The sequence below is a fragment of the Paroedura picta genome, chromosome 3 (assembly GCF_049243985.1).
Source record: "Paroedura picta isolate Pp20150507F chromosome 3, Ppicta_v3.0, whole genome shotgun sequence".
NCBI classification, from domain to species: domain Eukaryota; kingdom Metazoa; phylum Chordata; class Lepidosauria; order Squamata; family Gekkonidae; genus Paroedura; species Paroedura picta.
In genome coordinates, this window is record NC_135371.1 from 173,448,915 (window position 1) to 173,468,340 (window position 19,426).

Consider the following 19,426-nt stretch of genomic DNA (forward strand, 5'->3'; position numbering starts at 1 on the left):
GCCTGGGTCTCCGTTCAGACCTCGGCCAACCCTCCCTTGAGGCAAGGGCTTGCTTACGAGCGCTGAGATTGTTCATCAAGTCCTACTGGAGGAGCGAGAGCGACTCGACGCTCCTTAAAGAAAACTCTTACGGGTCAACGAGGCTGAAGACTGTCTTGGAGAAACCTGGTTCTTGGTGTTAATCTGGGTTTTCATGCAGCTGCCTTTGTGAGAAATTGTGTAAAAGCAATCCATCAGCAAAGATCTCCCTTTACAGCATGCTTTGCCTCCAAAATCTCTGCTCTCCTATAATTATCTGTTGTCTTCCCAAAGCATGTGAAAAGCATTCATTTATTCTACACACTTTTCTTGGATGCTTTAGGATGCTTAGGGCTGATCCTGCGTTGAGCAGGGGGTTGGATTAGATGGCCTGTATGGCCCCTTCCAACTCTATGATTCTGTGATTCTATGAGCAGGGGGTTGGACTAGATGGCCTGTATGGCCCCTCCCAACTCTATGGTTCTGTGATTCTATGAGCAGGGGGTTGGACTAGATGGCCTGTATGGCCCCTTCCAACTCTAGGATTCTGTGATTCTGTGACTGTGCCCTGTTGCAGCCTCTCTCAACTCTTTTACCGCTGAGAGACCCCCGAAACATTCTTCAGGCTTCGGGAAACCCCAGAAGTGGCACAATTGTGCAGAATAGTGTTGGGAAGCAGAGCTCTATATGTGCCCACCCAGGGCTCCTCTCCTTCCCACCCCCTCCAGGCCCAGCACTGACCATTGTGTGCAGGGGAGGTGGGTTGGTTTAACCATATATATCACATCAAAATCCCAAGATGTCATAGTCCCATTGTATACGGCACTGGTCAGACCACACCTGGAGTACTGTGTGCAGTTCTGGAGGCCTCACTTTAAGAAGGACATAGATAAAATTGAAAGGGTACAGAGGAGAGCGACGAGGATGATCTGGGGCCAGATTCTATGATATATGTTCATATATAAAAAAAATTAACTCGCACCAATTTTGGAAACCCTTCCAAGGCCATCAAGAAACCTCAGGGCTTCACAAAACCCTGGTTGAGAAAGCCTGCTTTAACATCTAGTGTGGCCCTTAGCGTTACCTTTCGTTGGGATGGGCAGAATATTCACTCAGCTGTGGGCACAGTGTACGTTACCCACTTCAGGGACACGTTTTTCAAACTGCAGCGTATCACGTTAACGGTTAAGACCTCTTTGTTGAAACAAGAAAGCTGCGAGATGCAACTTGCAGGGTTAGTTGGCCTGGAGGGCCCACGCTAGCCCCGTCTCATCGCATCTTGAGTGCTGAGCAAGGTCCCTGACCCGGATAGCCCTGGCATGTCCGATCCCATTGGATCTTGGACGCCAAGCAGCGTCCCCCAAGATGTGATGAGACAGGACAAGAGACCTCCAAGGGAAACGAGGCTCATGACACAGAAGCAGTCCATGGCTAGCCACCTCGGAAGGCCCCTTGTCAGGCTCCTAGACAATCCTGGTCGTAGGATCTCCTGGGCTACGCTGTGAATATGCCACACAGTTCATTATACAGACTAAGCAAGGCCAGCCCTGGTTAGTCCTCCTTCTCTTCTTTCTGGCCTAAATGAGGCAGAGCCACCATACTAGTGGTAAAGCCAGGAGGGCGACTTTGTGGGTAAGTGATGTCACTTCTGGGGGCGTGGCCAGTTGACATCACTTCCAGGCCTCCTCAAGGTCTGAAAAATCATTTCAGGGGGCCCCTCCTTGGTCAAAAGGTGAAAAAGGATTGACTAAGTCTGTAAGAAAGGTATGTATCTCTCTAGTCCAAAGGACCAACCAGTAGGCAAAGTAGTTAAGAGTGGAGGCCAGGTGTAATGGTTCATAGCAGCAGCCTCTAATCTGGCGAGTCAGGTTTGATTCCCCACTCCTCCTCCACATGCAGCCAGCTGGGTGACCTTGGGCCAGTCCCAGTTCTCTCAGAGCTGTCTCAGCCTCACAGGGTGTCTGTGGTGGGGAGAAGGGAAAGGTGTTTGTAAGCCACTTTGGGTCTCCTTTGGGAAGTAAAAAGTGGGGTACAAAGACCTGCTCTGCCTGAGACCTTGGAGAGCCACTGCCATTCTGGCCAGAATACTGAATTTGATGGACCCAGGGTCTGATTTGGCATAAGGAAGCGTCATTTGTTTCTGTGAGGCTAAGCCCCATGTGGGGTCAGGTTCTACAGACCTCTCTGCTTTGCTGCACGCACTCACCCAAAAAAACCACTCTTGCAGAGAGGAAAATTGGGAGAAGGTTTGAAAGACCTCTCCAATGCTGACAGCTTTCGAGTAGGAGAGGACCCAAGTTGTTTTAATCAACAGCTCCCTAGAAAAATATGGATACCTGACGATGACACGCGTTCACCGAAAGAAGCCACCAAGTATCCAAAGGGGAGGCATTTGAAGGCAAAGTCCCAAACAGCAGTGATCCACCAGGGACCGAGATCATAGATTCTTGTGTGAGAAGCAAAATGAAATATGGCAACCTAGATTCTGTGACAAAGGGAAGTACGCATGTTTAGTCCCCACCCTGATGGAGTGAGTGCCTTTATTTTCGCCTACATGGAAATCCACACTAACAAAGCTCTGTGGTCCATTGAAGTCAAGGTCATGTTTCCCCACAATGGCCTGCCAGGTGTCTTGAGGGGGGGGGGGGCAACAGACCCAAGGCCTTTCCCTGCTGTGACATCCTAGCTTGTTGGCCATTTATTCCAGACTGGGAAGCCTGCACTGCAATTGGGGTACAGCTGTCAGGGAGAGAACAAACCCATCTTCTACCAGGCATTAGTACAGGGTTTGTAACCCTTAAGTATTCAAGAGCGCAATTCTTACTCATAAGAACATAAGAGAAGAAGTGGACCCATCCAGTCCAATGCTTTGTCACACAGTGGTCAAAATCCAGGTGCCCTCAGGAGGTCCACCAGTGGTCCCAGAACTTGAGAAGTTCTCCCTCTTTGGTCGCCTAAGCATCAAGAATGCAGACAGTGGGTTCCATCTATACCTTATGGCTCATAGCCACTGGTGGACCTCTCCCCCGTACATTTATCCAGTCCTCTCTTGAAGCCATCTATACTTGTAGCTACCGCCCCTCCCTTATCGTGTTGGGCATTCTACTCAGAAACTTCATCTAGATTGTGTCCAGAGGAGGGCAACAAAGAGGGTGAAAGGTTTGGAGACCAAGATGTAGGAGGAAAGGTTGGGGGAGCTTGGTCTGTTTAGCCTGGAGAGGAGACGACTGAGAGGGGATTTGATCCCCATCTTCAAGTATTTAAAAGGGTGCCATATGGAGGATGGAGCAGAGTTGTTCTCTCTTGCCTCAGAGGGACAGACCAGAACCAACGGGATGAAATTAATTCAAAAGAAATTCAGTCTTAACCTCCGGAAGAGGTTCCTGGCAGTCAGAGCAGTTTCTCAGTGGAACAGGCTTCCTCGGGTGGTGGTGGGTTCTCCATCTTTGGAGATTTTTAAGCAAAGGCTGGAGAGCCATCTGACGGAGTGGCTGATTCTGTGAAGGCTCAAGGGAGTGGCAGGTGACAGTGGAGGGGAGAGAGGGTTGTGAGTGTCCTACACAGTGCAGGCGGTTGGACTAGATAACCCAGGAGGGTCTGTGATTCTGTGATTCTAAAACATCTCATTCTTTCAAAACTGGTGGTTGCTCCTCAGGACTAGGTCTTGCCACAGTGGGGAGAAATCATTGGACTAAGGTAGTAATTTTGTTTGGGGGGACTTCTCGGTTTGCTCCAAGACTTGCCTCTGGCGCTCTCTGAAGAGTAGATCAGTAACAGTGGCGATGCTTCCCTGGCATAACATCCCTGTCACGGCTGATCTTCTCAGCTTCTACAGCCGCAGAGAAGCATACCAGCGGCTTTCCAAAAGGTGAGGCCCAGCAGGCGTGTGCCCAGAAGGAAATAAGAGCTGGAAAAGTTTCGCCACAGCCCTGGCAGATCTGTGGGTCTTCTGAAGTCAAATGTGTACACTCTGTAAGACAGTGGCTTGAAGAGACAGCAGGGTGTGCTCTTAGACAAGAAAAAATGGATTAAAAAAAATGCTCAGCTACCTGTTGACACTTTGCACGGGCATGCAAAGATAACAGCCAGTGGAAATAGAATTTAAACAATACTTGGGTGGGAGACCACCAGGGGATTCCATGCAGAGGTGCAGAATGTCAAAGCGCCCTTTTGTCTCTGCCCTGACCTGGATGACCCACACTTGCCTGATCTCATCACCTCTCAGAAGCTGAGCATGGTTGCCCCTGGTTAGCATTTGGATAAAGGGCTGCATAGGAAGTCTGGGGTGGTTATGCAGAGGCAAACAATGGCAAACCCACCTCCATATATCTCTGCTGTGACCTGGATGGGCCAGGCTGACCTGATCTCGTCGGGCTCTCCGAAGCGGAGCAGAGCTGGCCCTGGGTGACCACCACGGACGTCCAGAGTCACTAGGCAGAAGCAGGCAATGGCAAACCACCTCTGTTTGATTGACTCTGGTCTTGAAGAACCTTGGGGGTCACTAGAAGTTGACTGTGACTTGACTGCTCTGTCTACCGCTCCAAGGGCAAATTAGCAGAACTGGGAAGCAGAGCAGAGCACCGTCCAAAAGACTTCCAATCTGATGTTTTTTATCTCTTTGTCCTGATTACTACATCCTCTCCTGGGGTGGGGTGGACTGTAATAGCACAGGTTTTAGACAACATGGGTATATGGCCTCCGTGTTTTCCTGTACATTCAACGTCCAATAGGGACTGTGGTAGAGACGGAGCTTCAGTATCTATCAAAGAAAAAGCCCCGTTGACTCTTTCTTCGGACAGACCCCAGGAAATATATCCACAGACTGTGCCGTGGAAACAGGGACCGTGTTTGTGCTACTGATTTGCTTTCCACCACGACTCAAGGCCGTTTTGCCATCCACTGCTCTGGGGCTGGCCTACAAGGACGAGAAGATTTCGATAACTGCTTGAGGTGCCGTGCCCCAAAGAGGGAATAAAACAAACATTGCATTTAACTCCTTGCATATTGACCAATTGTTTTAGGTGCCGATAAGGTCAGCTGTGCTTCTTTCCTCGTTTGAACAGCAAGTCCCTAAAACGAAGCAAGTCTTTTCATGAATCAGCTATCTAGAGAGACTCTCTCTGGAGCTTTTGGAAAACAGACCGTCTTATTCAGTCCAGTCCAAAACTGCTGACCCTAGGGACTGGTTTTCTCAACCAGCATTTCATGAGATCCTGGGGTTTCTTGACGGCCCTGGAAGGCCCGAACAAATGGGAGTTATTTTCTATATATTTTTTTAAATTAAAAATTGTTAAACAGTAAAAGGTAAAGGTGTCCCCTGTGCAAGCACCGAGTCATGTCTGACCCTTGGGGTGACGCCCTCCAGCGTTTTCATGGCAGACTCAATACGGGGTGGTTTGCCAGTGCCTTCCCCAGTCATTACCGTTTACCCCCCAGCAAGCTGGGTGCTCATTTGACCAACCTCGGAAGGATGGAAGGCTGAGTCGACCTTGAGCCGGCTGCTGGGATCGAACTCCCAACCTCATGGGCAGAGCTTCAGACAGCATGTCGCTGCCTTACCACTCTGCGCCACAAGAGGCTCTGTTAAACACAAGAGGCTCTGTTGGGAGTTATATGGCCATATATAGTTGCGTTGCCTCCATCCAATGGATGTGCCTGCAGGGGTGGGAAGGAGAGGGACCCCAGGTGGGCTTGTACACAACTATGCTTCCCAACCATACTCTGCACCATGGTGGCCCTTTTGGAGTTCCTTGAAGCCTGAAGGATGTTTCAGAGGGTTTTCGACAACAGAAAAGTTGCCTTGGGGGGGGGGGGGAGGAAACCACCACCGCGGGCCGAAAGCAAGAACGCCGCCCGTCTCGCTCACCCAAAACGAAAGACATCCTCGTCCACGACACGGGGGGAAAAATATTGTATTTTAATGGCAAGGCAGAAGACTTCCACCTTGGTAAAGAAAAGGCTCAAACAAATCTATTAACGTTTACATAGGTTTTATAATTCAATGCTAGCACAGAATACAGTACTTACCAACATGAGATGCAACTAGAATACTGCGGAGAATGCATGCTGAGCGCTCAGCTGGGGCTCAGGGACCACCTCCTCCCCTGCCGCTTTTTCTCAACAAAAATAGAATTGGTTTCAAATGGCCGTACACAAAGGAAAACGTCGCTTGTTTTCCGGGGAAATGGGGGGGTCAATCGAATTGTTTGCTTTTTAACCACCAAAAAAAAAAGGGAAAAAAAGGATAGAGACACCCATAATAGGAGGAGTTGTTTTCTTGTAAATTTATAAGGCAAACTTTTTATATAATAAATAGGATACAAGGGTAGGGAAGGGAGGGGAACTGGTAGATTTTGTTTAAACATATACATATACATTCAGACGGATTTTGTTATTTTCTTACTGAAATTATACAAATTTTCCTTTAATAAATTTCTTCTCTTTTTTTTTTTTTTCCTTTTTCGTTTTTAAATATAGTCAGTGCTTTCAGTCTATTTTATTTTATTTTTTTTGGCTGTACACAAAACCTACGGAAAAAGAGCAATCCATTTTAAAGGTTTTTTTTTTTTATTCAACAATCTACTCAAAGAGTTCTTAAAAGTAATTGTCCCAAAAAATAAAACGCATCAAACCCAAATGAAAGCGACAACCTGGAAGCCAGAAATGAGGCCGGGGGGGGGGGGGGGGCAGAGGGTGGCACTTTGCATGTGAACAACACAATTATTTCTTTAAAAACTGATTTCAGGAAGACGTGCCTGGAATCTGCTACCATTTCTGCTGCTGCCCAGTCCTGATGCGATCGTGAGATCTGGAAGATTCTTGGACAATTTTTTAGTTTGATCGGATTGGAAACCCGATGTGGGTGATGCCAGAAGTCCACATCGTTATGTATTCATGTAGCAACCTCTTATTCACAATTGTAATTTTAAAAAGCAGTCCTTTCCCCGAAACATAGACAGCTTCTGTAACGGTGATATTCATTCAGCCCCGAATCTAGCGGCATTTCCCCTTTACTGCCTTTATGGAAAGGAGCATCTTTTGTCTTTCTGTTCCCTGGCCAAACCGAGTATTTGGAGGAAGGCATCTAACCATCTGATGGGCCTCCTGCAGGGGTGGCCAAATTCTGGCTCTCCAGATGTCCATGGACTACAATTCCCACGAGTCCCCTGCCAGTTGGGGACTGCCAACTGGTTATAGACGATTAGAAACAGGGACCATACAAAATACCCTGGAAGGACTCCACACCCCCAGCTAATCTTCCTTTCTCTCTTTTATGGCCAACAGATAAAAGCAAAAAGTATAACAGGAAGGCTATTCTATCCCTCCCCCTAAATAAAAATATATATATATATACGGAGAGAGAAAGAGGTGCACACACAGATGTTGGAAACTCACTATAAAGAATCTGAAGCGTTTCGGCCTGGAACAATTACTTTACAGAAAAGTTCACAATACATACTTGTAGACCATCAAAGAATACACATAAGATTTTCACCGACATTCTTTTTTTTTTTTTTAATTCCCGGGGATGGGGGGGGGAAGCAGAGGGGAGATAAAACCCTACACACGATGAGTGTCACACACCACAGGTTCTCAGAGAAAAGACCAGAAGAAAGGCGTGGGTGGGAGGAAAAACGAGAACACGGAGCCTTCCCCTCAAAATCTGTGTCTCTGGAATTGAAAGGGAAAAAAAAAACCCAATCCCCAACCTTAAACACATTTTTTAAGAAGTCAGAAGGAGAAAAGGAAGAGCCTCCCCCCCCCCCCCACTGGCTTGAGTTGGCGACGGAGGGTGCAGAACTGTACAGGCCAGCAAGCCCTCAGCATACATTGAATAACAGTCCTTGGTAATATTTGGTCAGACGGTGATCACTACAGAGTGGTGAAGCAGAAGGAAGTCGGTCGGTCGGTTGTTAGCGGCGTGAAATCCGGCAGAAGCCAGGGGAGGGAGCGGCCGTGAACCCCTCCTCTCCCCCCCCACCCCCTAATAAGGGACGAGGGAAGGAAGTGGCCGGGGTGGGTTTTTGTCGCTGGTGGGGGCGTTTTTTGCACTCAAGGAAAACTGAAAAGGACCTTTCCGACTCGCCCACTTGCCCCTTTTGTGTGGGGCACGCGGGACCCCGACAAGCGCTGCCCGTCCGTGGGAGGTTGGGAAAGGAACTCCAGACCGGCGGCAAGAGCGGGTCGACAAAGTGGGGAATCGTCTCTTCCCCGCAACCCCCATTAGGAAGATACGGTCAAACTCCCTCCCTGCCACCACTGCCCTGTGCAACTTATGCTTGGCCTAGTTACCCCCTTGCTTTTGGAAGAACGGCAAATTGGGACTTGCTACTTCCCGAGCAGGTATTGCTGATTTCGGTGACTTCCGGGTGGGAACTGGCAGAGAGCGACGGACACCGCCAGGAGGCCTCCTGCTGGGTGGTGCCTCTTAGGATGGGGCGAGGGCCGGCCGGCAAAGCCTTGGCAAGCCGATTCCTTTGGAGCTACCGTCCCTTATCGAAGGCATCAGCCTCGGATCCGACTGGTGCGCACAAGGCCCAGATGTTACAGTGGCTAATTGGCGTTTGGACGTTCCTTATCGTCTACAAAAGCATATCGTCGAATAAGTATGCGACCCTCAGCTATACTCATGCAAGCACGAGGAGAGGAGGAGGGCAGATGACCACTGCCTGACTGTACTGATTGAATTAAAAACATAGTGTAAAATACGGAATTTGGGCTGATTTGGGGGTTAGGTTTCCTATGCAAGAGAAAGCCTGCGCATCCTCCCCCCCCCCCCCGCCCCCGAGAATCCATTGCCTGTTTTGGTTTCTCGGCGGTGCTGCCCCTGAGGGCCAAATGAGGACGGCCTAAAAGCACGCGGGATCAAACCCAAAAAGCGGCGGCGGCAGTAAAAGATCAATCGGGGATTTGTGCTAGACGGGGGGAGAAGAAGAGACGGGACAAACACGTTTCCGGCTGGTCAGAGATACGCTACAGAGGAGTGTTGCCAATTTATACTGGCCGAGACACAAGGCACACGATTAAGTAGGAACTAATCACTGGACACAGACAAGACCCGAAAATGATGGAGGTGAACCGAGGAAAGGGGTAAAAATAAAATTTATTTGCTCCGACAAAAGGGAGAGAGGTCTAGCCTAGGAGGAAGGCGCCACATCGTTTGCTTAAGAACCGGACGCAATTTCCCGTAAACGGATAATGCTTCGGCCAAGCCGTCCTTCGGAAGCAGCCACCGATTCCAGAGCTAAATCACGCTAGTGGCATGTTTTTGGGGGGATGTCCCGCTGGAAATGGAAGGTTGTTTTTAAATGGAGGAGAGTCCTGCGTTGAGACTCGATGGCCTGTATGGCCCCTTCCCACTCTAGGATTCTATGAGAGTCCTGACTGAAGGCAGCTTACCCCATCCCTCCCAACGCTGCCCTCTCTCAGGATTAACTCCTTCCTCCCACTGCTAAGTTGACCGAGTGCAAAAAGGAAATTAAATTGTTGGCTACATGCTCCACTGCCCTGGCTTCTGTTCCCCCTCCACAAGGCAAAGAGGCAGCTCTCCCCCTTCCAAAATGTAGGAAAACAGCCACAGCTCAAAGGCAGTTCAGCTGTTTGAGAGAGAGAGAGAGAGTTACTGGCAAGCAGGTATGGTGGGTCAATTTGATTCCCCCTCGTCCTATGATATCAAAAGACCAGGAAGCAAGTGGCCGAGGATAACTTCCCGACAGGCCGTTCCGTTCCTCGCTCGTCGGTCTGCTGTCCCCGGCTTGGACGTGGCGCGACAAGCAGGGAGGACAAAACAAAAGCAACCCTTCATTTTATAATGCAATATACAGATATATAAAATTAGACAATTTTCTTTTCCTGTGTCTACTCGGTGCCTTAAAAATACATGCGCACGCACGCGCACACACACACACACACACAAACAAACAAACGGAAATTAAAACCCAAACAAAACAAAAAATTAAAAGGAAAAAAAAAAAAGAGTTAGGCCTAAGGTTAAACTCTACATATCATTGGATAATAATTCAAACCGACGAGAAGTTTTATTTTCACTTGACACAGAAACGTTGGGTGGTTCACTATGCTAACAAGGGAGAAACCTCTCGCATGGTCTCTCTTGACGCCAGGCGCTACCCGCAGCCGTCCCGGAGGAGGCTAGGGTGGGAGGGCTGCGGGGCAGGAGGTTGGGGGCTCACCCGCTTCTTTCTTTGCTTTCCCTGCACGTGCACAGACTTGGACCTCCGAGCATTGTTTGGACAATACGCCCTTGCGCAGCGCTTATCTACGACGGGAAGGGAAAGGGCCAGGTTTAATTTTAGATCCCCGCTAGCCGCCCCTTCATTTCACCGAGCCAAACTAATTTATTTGGGAGGAACTACATGGTTGTTTTTTGTTTTTTGTTTTGGGGGGGGGGGTATGACCCAGGCCTAGAAAACCGGAGTTTCCAAACAGCTGTGATGCGCTACAGAATGTGGGCATGCAAGGTGGCCAGGGGTGGGGATCGCTTGCAAAATAGGGGCAGGGGGAGACAGATGGCCACTGCGGCTCTAGCTGGGATTCTGCGGCCGTATTTAGAATTCCCAATCTGTCTGCAGGGGTAGCCTGGACCGGATCGTGACCCAAACTCAGTTGCTTTCTTTTCAAAAATAGATGGATTTGGACCGCCTAGCTTTTGCCAGCTACCAACAAGGATAGAACTTCATTTGTGTACAAGTCATTGCCAGAACCATGGGCTCGGGGGTTCCTTCTGCAATTATTTTTCCCTTATAAAATTGTGGAACACGAAAATATTTTAGACTTTAAAGTGCTTCATCGAAGAATGAAGTGGTGGTGGTCTTTTTAAAAAGTCAAGCCTGCAAATCAACTTACACTGGAAGCAGCTCTCCTGGGGGAATAAGGTGGCATAGCAGAGGAGCATTTACTGCCTCTGGAAACTGAGGCACCAACACCTTTCAAAGCTGCCGCGCAGGGGAAATGGAGCCTGCTGTTGTCCCAGAGGCAGCCAAAATTTCATTTTCTAGAAGTTAGAAAAGCTTCCAAAGCCAGTCCAGGCCCAGTGAGTGAGCACGCTGGTTCTCTGTAACGAAGGCAAATGGCTCGCCTGACAGCCTGAAAGGTAAACCGCCCCTCTTCCCGGGTTTGTGCCATTTAAAAACAACGGGGGAAAGCTCTTTGATTGGCTTAGGGTTGCTCCGAAATTCGTTTCCTCCCTGCCTTTCGGTTCTTTCCCTTTTGATGCCACGCTCCCACAGACCGTCTAATCTCGGCCAAATGAAAAAGTAGCCAGTTCTCAGACCGGTTTCTCTTGGCGGCATGCTCCGGAGAGAGGCGGTGGCAGCAGACTCCGGGCTGACCTACAGCGGGGTCCAATGGGAGTCTCTGGATTTTGTCCAAGTAAACAGAAAGTTAGACACCAGTCTGAGGCTTTACTGCAAATCGTGGGAAGCCTAGCTACCCCGTACCTTTCCTCCAGGTACTCCCTGCTCTACCAGCTGGACCTGTGTTGAGGATTCTGTGTCAGGAACTTAACGCCCAGGCACACGTGAGCCAAATCTGAATCAGGACTGCAGCACAAAGCTTTAGGATGCTTTGGGCTGATCCTGCGTTGAGCAGGGGGTTGGACTAGATGGCCTGTATGGCCCCTTCCAACTCTAGGATTCTATGATTCACAAAGGGGCTTACAGCCACCCTTCACAAGCTGTTTGTGTCACCTACAAGGTGGATGACATTTGTCTTACTGTGGAAAGTTAGGTGTGCCCCATCTGTGCGCCCAGAGTGCCCCCCCTCCACGGGGTGCGTAGGGCACTCTGCCTATTTTGGGTTGAGAACACACCGTGAGGCAAGCAACACAGCTGCCTAAACTTGTGCTCCACAATCCCAATCCAAAGCAGGCCTCGGTCCCTGGTACGCAGATTGCAACCGGTCCGATGGTGAGGGCCCAGAGAAAAGCACAACATGTAGATGCTTACTGCTTGGGGAGGAACAGAAAAGAGAAGCTGGTTTTGACCGGGGGTGGGGTGGGGTGTCGGAAGCCCAGGAAAAACAGGGCATCCCATGTGATTTTGCCATGAACTCAAGCCCCTCTATAGCGGTTCTGGCCCTCCGGAAGACGGACTCTGCTGGGACCACTGTGGTCTCCCTTATCCGCACTCAACAGCCAAAGAGAAATTCTGTTGATTCGCACAGAACATTTCTTTTTTTTCCACTTCAGCGTGGGACGAATAGATGGGAAGAACAAAATAGGACATTGCCTCGCCTTTGTTTTTCTTTTTAAAAGGTTATTTTTGAAAACAGTTTGGAATTATTATTATTTAAAAAGAAAAAAAACACTTAATTCTCTTAATTCTCTGCTGGCTTGGACCCACGTGATGCCATCTTGAAACCGTGGCACGTTTCCTGCTGTGCGAGAAAGGGGGCGCAGGTTAGCTCGGGGCGGCCAATCCTCTTTGCACCGCGTTCAGCAATCCTTCGTAGACGGAAGGGGGAAAGACGGTGACCGCCAACAGGAGACCGAGCCCCTCCCTCTCCCGTATAAGCTACACTTCTGCTGAGGCTTGCTTTCTCGGGGAGCGGGGAAAGGTGTGCACAGCGGCTGTGGAAGCTCAGTTTGCCAAGCGTTAGGAAGTTCTTTGAAAAAAACAGGGACTGGGCTTCTCGGTTCACCCTCGTCACGTACCGATCCCAGCACCGCGTTACAGGTAGTTCAATGCCCATTCAGCTACCTTTCCGCCTCGCCGCTCGGGCGGGGAGGGGAGCCGGTATTCAGTCAAAGCCTCGTTCTCTCCCCTCCCTCCCAGGCCCCGCCACAATCGACACAGGCATGCCCCCTACCTCTTTCGTGCCGAAGCCTCCCCTGGGCAGGCGGGCCGAGGCCTCCATTAGTGCAAACAGTTCCCTAAGCTATCATCGTCAAACAAGAACTGGAAGAACTTCTCATTTCACCTCTTCATATGTGACCAGCGCATGTGTGCGCGCACACCCACCCACCCACCCACACAGACACAAACACGCACGCTCCGGCACACTCAAGATTGCTTTAACGAACTCAAAGGCCCCTCCTTTCGAGACGTGCACGGGGGAAGGGAAGACGTTACTTGATAGCTGGCCCCTCCCCAGTGGTCTCTTTGCAGAACTGTCCTTAGGGAAAGGGGCGAGGAAGTAGTTCCTAATTGCTGGTCTGACTGGGAGACGGGGATATATCAGCTCTTGGGCGGGGGGGCCACCCCCGGCCCCATCTCTCTCGCTCACGCGGACATGCATGCACACATCCTACTGAAAAACTACAGAACTCCAATTAAGACTTGACGACTACATTACATGGCACTAGGGAGGTGGAGTGGAATACACAAGTGCCCCCCCCCCATCCCCTCCCCTGATCTGTCCGTGGGGCCTCTGGAACGGGGAGGGTCAAGCGGGATCGGGGCCACAGACCAGAGTTTGAAGCTGCCGCTCCCCTGCCAAACAAGCTTGCCTTGTCAGTAGTATATGCAGCGAAGCCTGGCAGAAGGGGGCTGGGTGGGGCGGGGCGGCAGGGAAAGGGCGCCCCCGTTCAGTAAAAAAAAGTGCAAAGTGGCTTCCAGCCCTGGGAGGCGTGACTCTGCACCCCACACTGTGCTTGTCTGTATTAAAAAGTGGGAGGAGGACGGGGAAGGCAGGAAGAATCGTTTTTTTTGGGGGGGGGGGGGAAGCGGACTGCTTGGAAGCAGGGGCACTGCGGGGAAGGGGGCGGGGCGAGGGGTCCTACCCGGCAGTTGCCTGGAGTTTCAACTGGGGGGAGGTGTGGGGCTGGGAGTGCCTGTCCCTCTCTTTGTTTCCTCTGGCGCTCAACTTGCTCGCTCGCCCCCCCCCTCACAGTCAGCTGACTCGTTCTGAGACAGGCGTCCGGGTGTCCACGGCCTCGTCCCTGTTCGTAGGCCGGGGCATGGCTGCGGAGGACGACACAGTGTCTTTGCGCTCGTGCTTGTAGGGCACCGCGGCGCCGCCGGGCTGAGTCTTAGGGGGCTCCTTGGGGCAGCCGTCGCTTTCGGGAGCGTTTTCCTCCTTGCAGCTCTTGCTGCTCAAGTCCTGGGGCTCAGCGAGGAGGCTCTTGCTGTCCTTGGGGCTTTCCGGGGGCTGGGCCGGGGGGCTGCCTCGAGGCTCCGGAGGCGGCTGATGAGGGGGGTGGTGCTGATCCTTCTTGCCTGGGGAGGGGGAGGAGGAGGAGGAGGAGGCAGAGGCTGGCACAGTGTTGCCACTCCGCCCCTTGGGGCTGCTCTCCTTGCTGCGGCGCCCTGGGCTCTTGGCGGCTGTTCGCTGTCCCTTGGGGCTCCGCTCCCCTGTGTTGCTCGGAGGAGGCGGGGCTGGCTTGGCTACCTCAATGCTGATGGTTTCGCGCGTCTTGCGCTTCTTGATGGGCAGCACCGTCTCCTGCACGGCTGGGGCCACCGGCTCTTTGACGGCTTTCTTTTTGGCCTCGGCCACCGGCGCCAGAGCCACGCCGCCCGGCTTACGCCCCCGTTTCTTGGGCACGGCCTGAGGGTCGGACTCGGATTTCCGCTTGCGCCCGGGGCGCTTGATGACCATGACCTGCGCCGAGGTGGTGGCCCCACCGGCGCCTTCTGCCTTGGCGCCCGCTGCGGAAGACTGCAGGGGCATCTTGACCAGCAGCTTGCCTGGACTCTTCTCCATCACTCGCTTCACCTGGACGCCTTCCGAAACGGCTCCTTTGGCCTTGGCCGAACCGCTGCCTTTTGGCCGGCCCCGGCCCCGGCCCGTGCCGGACGTTTTCGTGGCTTTGGGTTTCTTGGGGGGCTTCTGCTCTCGCCGGGAGGGACTGCCACGCCCGGTTACCGTGAAATCAAAGTCGTTGGGATCCAGGGAAGTGTCACCCACCTTGTCGAAGTAGGCTATAAGCTCGACTTTGGAACGGAAGGCTTTCCCCTGGGGGCTGTGGTTACAAGGTATGGTTAGGGAAGGAAGGAAGGGGGGGGGGAGGAGGAAGAGAGAGCAAAGGCGTTATTTAGTTTTTCCTTTAAAATCATCATTTGCAAACTTTCTTCCTTATGGAGCTCAAGGCTGCTTACAAATATAGCTGGGACACAGAATAAAATCCGCTGAAAACGGAAAAACAAATTTTAAAATCACTGCGCCGGACTGTCACTAAACTTAACGAAACGAGGGGGGCAAGAACAATGCCCCACACCTTACAAATGTTGCTAGTTGGGGGGGACTGGTAAACTACGTCACCAAGAAATAAATGCTGCCCAGGCTCTTCCGGATTTTCTCCAAAGCAAGAAGGAGGATGAAACACGTATTGTTGTCGTCAGCCAAGCAAAACTGGTAGCCACATCGTCGTCCCCCGTTCCGAACACGGTTTGAAATTTGGGTTTTGCCATCTTAAGGGGTGGGGGAAGTGGCAAATGACGGAATAAGGAGGAAGGGAACGCTGCAGCCCCACAAAGTGCTCCGTTGCATTGGCCTTGACAAACTCAAAATTCTTCCTTAAGTGTAAGTTGCTCTCCCCTCAAAACCAATTTGGAACGCCCAGCTGGTCCAAAATTCTGCAGCTTGACTATTAGTGGGAGCTAGAAGGAGCAGGCAGAGTACAACCATCCTGCAAATCCTCCCTTGGTTGCCCATTTGTTACACCAAGCAAAGTTTAAGATATTGGCTATCACATATAAAGCTCTCCATAGTTTTAGTTCCCCTTATTTACGGGGCCATCTCTCCCGGATGTGCCACCCTAGGGGACATGTCGGCAGGGGTTCCGCAGGTTCCGCAAAATCTACACGTACTTGTACACCTGCTCTTTCGACTGCAGCTCTCACCTTGCGGGACGGCCTCCCTGGAGAGGTCAGGAAGGCTCTGTTCCCCTGGCCATCCGGAAACTATGCAAAGCTGAAGGATTTAAGAGAGCTTTTCTACACAGGTATTGCAACCTGGTTTCACAAAATGGTTTCACAAAACTTACCCGGACAAATGACTGGGTCTCATGGTCTTTGCTGCGGTAAAGTCGGATTCTAATATGTCATTTCTGTACTGCTTAGTTAGTCTCATTAATATATGCTTGCAGACGGGCATGGGCCAAACAATGACGAATCATTACGAATTTTGTCCCTGTTTGTGGTTCACAAACATGAATTCATGATGGAGCTACCATCCCCAACTTCCACAAACTTTCAGAGTGGATTTGGCAATTTGTTGATGGAGTAGAAAGCCTTGTATTCCCATGAAAGTGGCATTAACAGTTGTCGGCTGTCCTCGGCTATCTTGTGCAGTCTGTTTAAACTTTACAAGGACTACAGAAAATAGTGGCATGGCAGGAAGGCGCGCCCCCTGCACAGCTGTTTTGGGATGTCTTCTGTAGTCCCTGACAGCTGAGTGGCAGGATGGGCCTCCCCATCTCTCAGCTATTTTTGCAGCTTTCGCAGAACGGAAAGTTGGGTTTAAAAGGGAATTGCGTGGATAGTTTTCTGCATGTCTCCTGCAGTCCTTTTAAATTTTAAAGAAACTGCACTGAACAGCCTGAAACAGCTGGACCACGGGGACCAAGCTGCTCCCCGATGCTCAGATTTTAGAGGGGCTTTCTGCAAACCCTGTTAAATGGGACTGCAGTCCCGTTCAACAAAGTTTGCAATACCCCAAAAAGGGCTTGCAAACCAACTTCCTGGTTTGGGTCGTACTTTTCACAAATCAAACGGAACCACATTTTCCCCATCCGTGCCCTTCCCTACTTATGCTATGCTATTTCCTTCTGGTGGTTCTGTCCTTCTAATATCCAAGTGTCTTACTGATTGAATGTCCTGTCTTGTTGACTGTATTGACTCACCTTGATTCCATGTGAGAACGGGCAGGTTTTAAACAGTGTAAACAAGAATTATACAAATAGGTTTGGGCATGTTAAAAACAAGAGAGGGACATTTGAGGAAACATAGTAAAGGATTTTTGCCTAGCAAGGATGGGAGCGGCTGCCTCGGCGGCCGAATCACACAACCCTAGTAGCAATTCAGCGCTGCAGGAAAAGACGCCGCGTGTGCTCAGGAGTACTTCCCCAAGCCCAGCGCGAATCGAGTTCTGGGGTTGCCCCTCTTGGTGAGCAGCAGTTCAGCTGAAGCCTTGGAGAGCATCACTCCGCCCCCGACACTCACTTGATAAGGTAGACGTCATACTTCCCCGCCGAGCGGCCGGACTTCCTCTGCTTGAGCTTGCGGGTCCAGCCTTCGGGCAAGGTGGGGTCATCGTACATGGGCCCGCGGTCCCGGATGACCGAGCGGCGCTGCTTGGGGGACGCTGAGGCTTCGGGGGCGGCCGCAGCGGATCCGGCTTCTTCCGACATCACCTTGCCTGCTTCAGCGGGTTCAGCAGAAGGCTGCGCTGGCTCATGTTGCTTCTCCTCCTTCCTTTCTTTCTTGACCTTCTTGGCTTTGGAGGACTTGTCCTTCAGACCCTGCAAGTCTTGGTCCTCGGATTTTTCTTCCCTGCGGGAAGGAGGGGAGAGGGGGGGAGAAAACCCACGTGAGTGCTAAGCATGCCGCAGGAGAAAATGTGCGTGTGAATGGGGTGGGCACAGCAAGCCACCAAATGCAGCCACCGCCAATGTTGATGGACGGTACCATCAAGTGGCAGCTGATTTACAGGAGATGCCACCCCAGGGTTCTCCATCGAGAGACATTCAGAAATGGCTGGACATTGCCTTCCTCTGTGTAGCAACCCTGGACTTCCTCGATGGCCTCCTGGTCAACCATTAACCAGGAGTGGCCCTTTTCACCTTCCGAGATATGACAAGATCGGGCGACAGAAACAATAAGGGAGGGAATTAGGGAGAATTTTTGTTTTCAATTTTTTTAATATACCAACTGTATTCACCTACAATGAGTCGCTAGGGGGGCGGGGTGGTAAGGCAGCCAACATGCTGTCTGAAGCTCTGACCATGAGGCTGGGAGTTTGATCCCAGCAGCTGGCACAAGGTTGACTCAGCCTTCCATGCTTCTGAGGTCGGTAAAATGAGTACCCAGCTTGCTTGCTGGGGGGTGAACGGTAATGACTGGGGAAGGCACTAGCAAACCACCCCGTACTGAGTCTGCCATGAAGACGCTGGAGGGCGTCACCCCAAGGGCCAGACATGACTCGGTGCTTGCACAGGGGATACCTTTACCTTTATTCACCTATAACAGCCTTTCTCAAACTTTTACCGTTGAGAAATCCTTGAAACATTCTTCAAGATTCGTAAAATGCCAGAATTGGCACAATTGTGCAGAATATATATTTATTGATTTATTGGATTTACTAGCCATGAAGCCTGATGAAGGAGAAATACAGCAGGCTCTAGCGAGGCCCCCCTGTGGGCTGGGAAGTACTCAAGGGGGAAGGTCAGCCACCCTACTCCCCCCGCGGCTCCCGTTGGGCCAGGGAGCCCTCACGCCACCTCACCTCCATCCCTCCTCAACAGGCTTACCAGAGGGCAGGGGTGGCCAGGAGCGCAATGGCGGTGCAATTGCCAAAGCACTCCTGGCTGGGCTTGTGGGGCAGGCCCTGTCCGGACTGTGGCCCAACTGGAAGTTACTTCATGCATCCCAATTGGGTCAAAGATCAGACAGGCCCCGCCCACCTATCCCTTCGCTTTTTATATTATACAGCGAAGCTGTTACAGATAGTCTGTCACGCTTGGAAACCGGATCTCGGCGGGTCACACAAAAACAATCCATACAATAAAACCTGATAAAACCCCAATTTCTACAAATACAACAAGAAATCAACAGATGGCAAGGAAAAAACATAAGGTATCCCCTGTGCAAGCACCGAGTCATGTCTGACCCTTGGGGTGACGCCCTCTAGCGTTTTCATGGCAGACTCAATACGGGGTGGTTTGCCAGTGCCTTCCCCAGTCATTACCGTTTACCCCCCAGCAAGCTGGGTACTCATTTTACCGACCTCGGAAGGATGGAAGGCTGAGCCAACCTTGAGCCGGCTGCTGGGATCGAACTCCCAACCTCATGGGCAAAGCTTTCAGGCGGCTGCCTTACCACTCTGCGCCACAAGAGGCTCTATAAAAAAAAAACATAGCGCTCCTTAAAACAGGAAGGCCTTTTCGAGGGCAGCATGGGGGTGGGGGAACCAAGATGTTCAATGACAAGGGGCACCCATGCTACCTGTTCTAGCACTGGCCCTGACCATAAACCTGGCAGGAGAGCTCCGTTTTGCAGGTCCTACAGAAGGTGGAAAGCTCTCCAATGGCCCGCAGCTCCTCCGGGAGTTCATTCCACCCGGTAGAGGCCAGGTCCGAAAAGGCCCTGGTCGAGGCAAGGCAAGCATCCCTGGGGCCAGGAACAGTCAATAAGGTGGTGCCTGCAAAGCAAAAGGCCCTGCAAGGGACATAGGGCAAAAGACGGTGCCTCAGGTATGCGTGTTTTTGATCATGAAGCGTTGGGAAGCAGAG

At 51.2% G+C, this 19,426-nt stretch overlaps 1 protein-coding gene across 3 annotated transcripts in view; it reads right to left on the reverse strand.

The window, feature by feature from the left end:
• Window positions 1–5,918: 5,918 nt before the first annotated feature.
• The window catches only part of MECP2 (methyl-CpG binding protein 2), an 80,674-nt gene continuing 67,166 nt past the window's right edge, over window positions 5,919–19,426 (reverse strand). For all 3 annotated transcript variants that reach the window (XM_077329703.1, XM_077329704.1, XM_077329705.1), the window contains 2 exons: window positions 17,139–17,468; window positions 5,919–14,938 (listed from right to left, as the gene is read on the reverse strand). In XM_077329703.1, coding sequence (XP_077185818.1) covers window positions 13,867–14,938; window positions 17,139–17,468 — 1,402 coding nt within the window. In that variant the 3' untranslated portion in view covers window positions 5,919–13,866. The remainder of the gene's footprint in view (window positions 14,939–17,138; window positions 17,469–19,426) is intronic.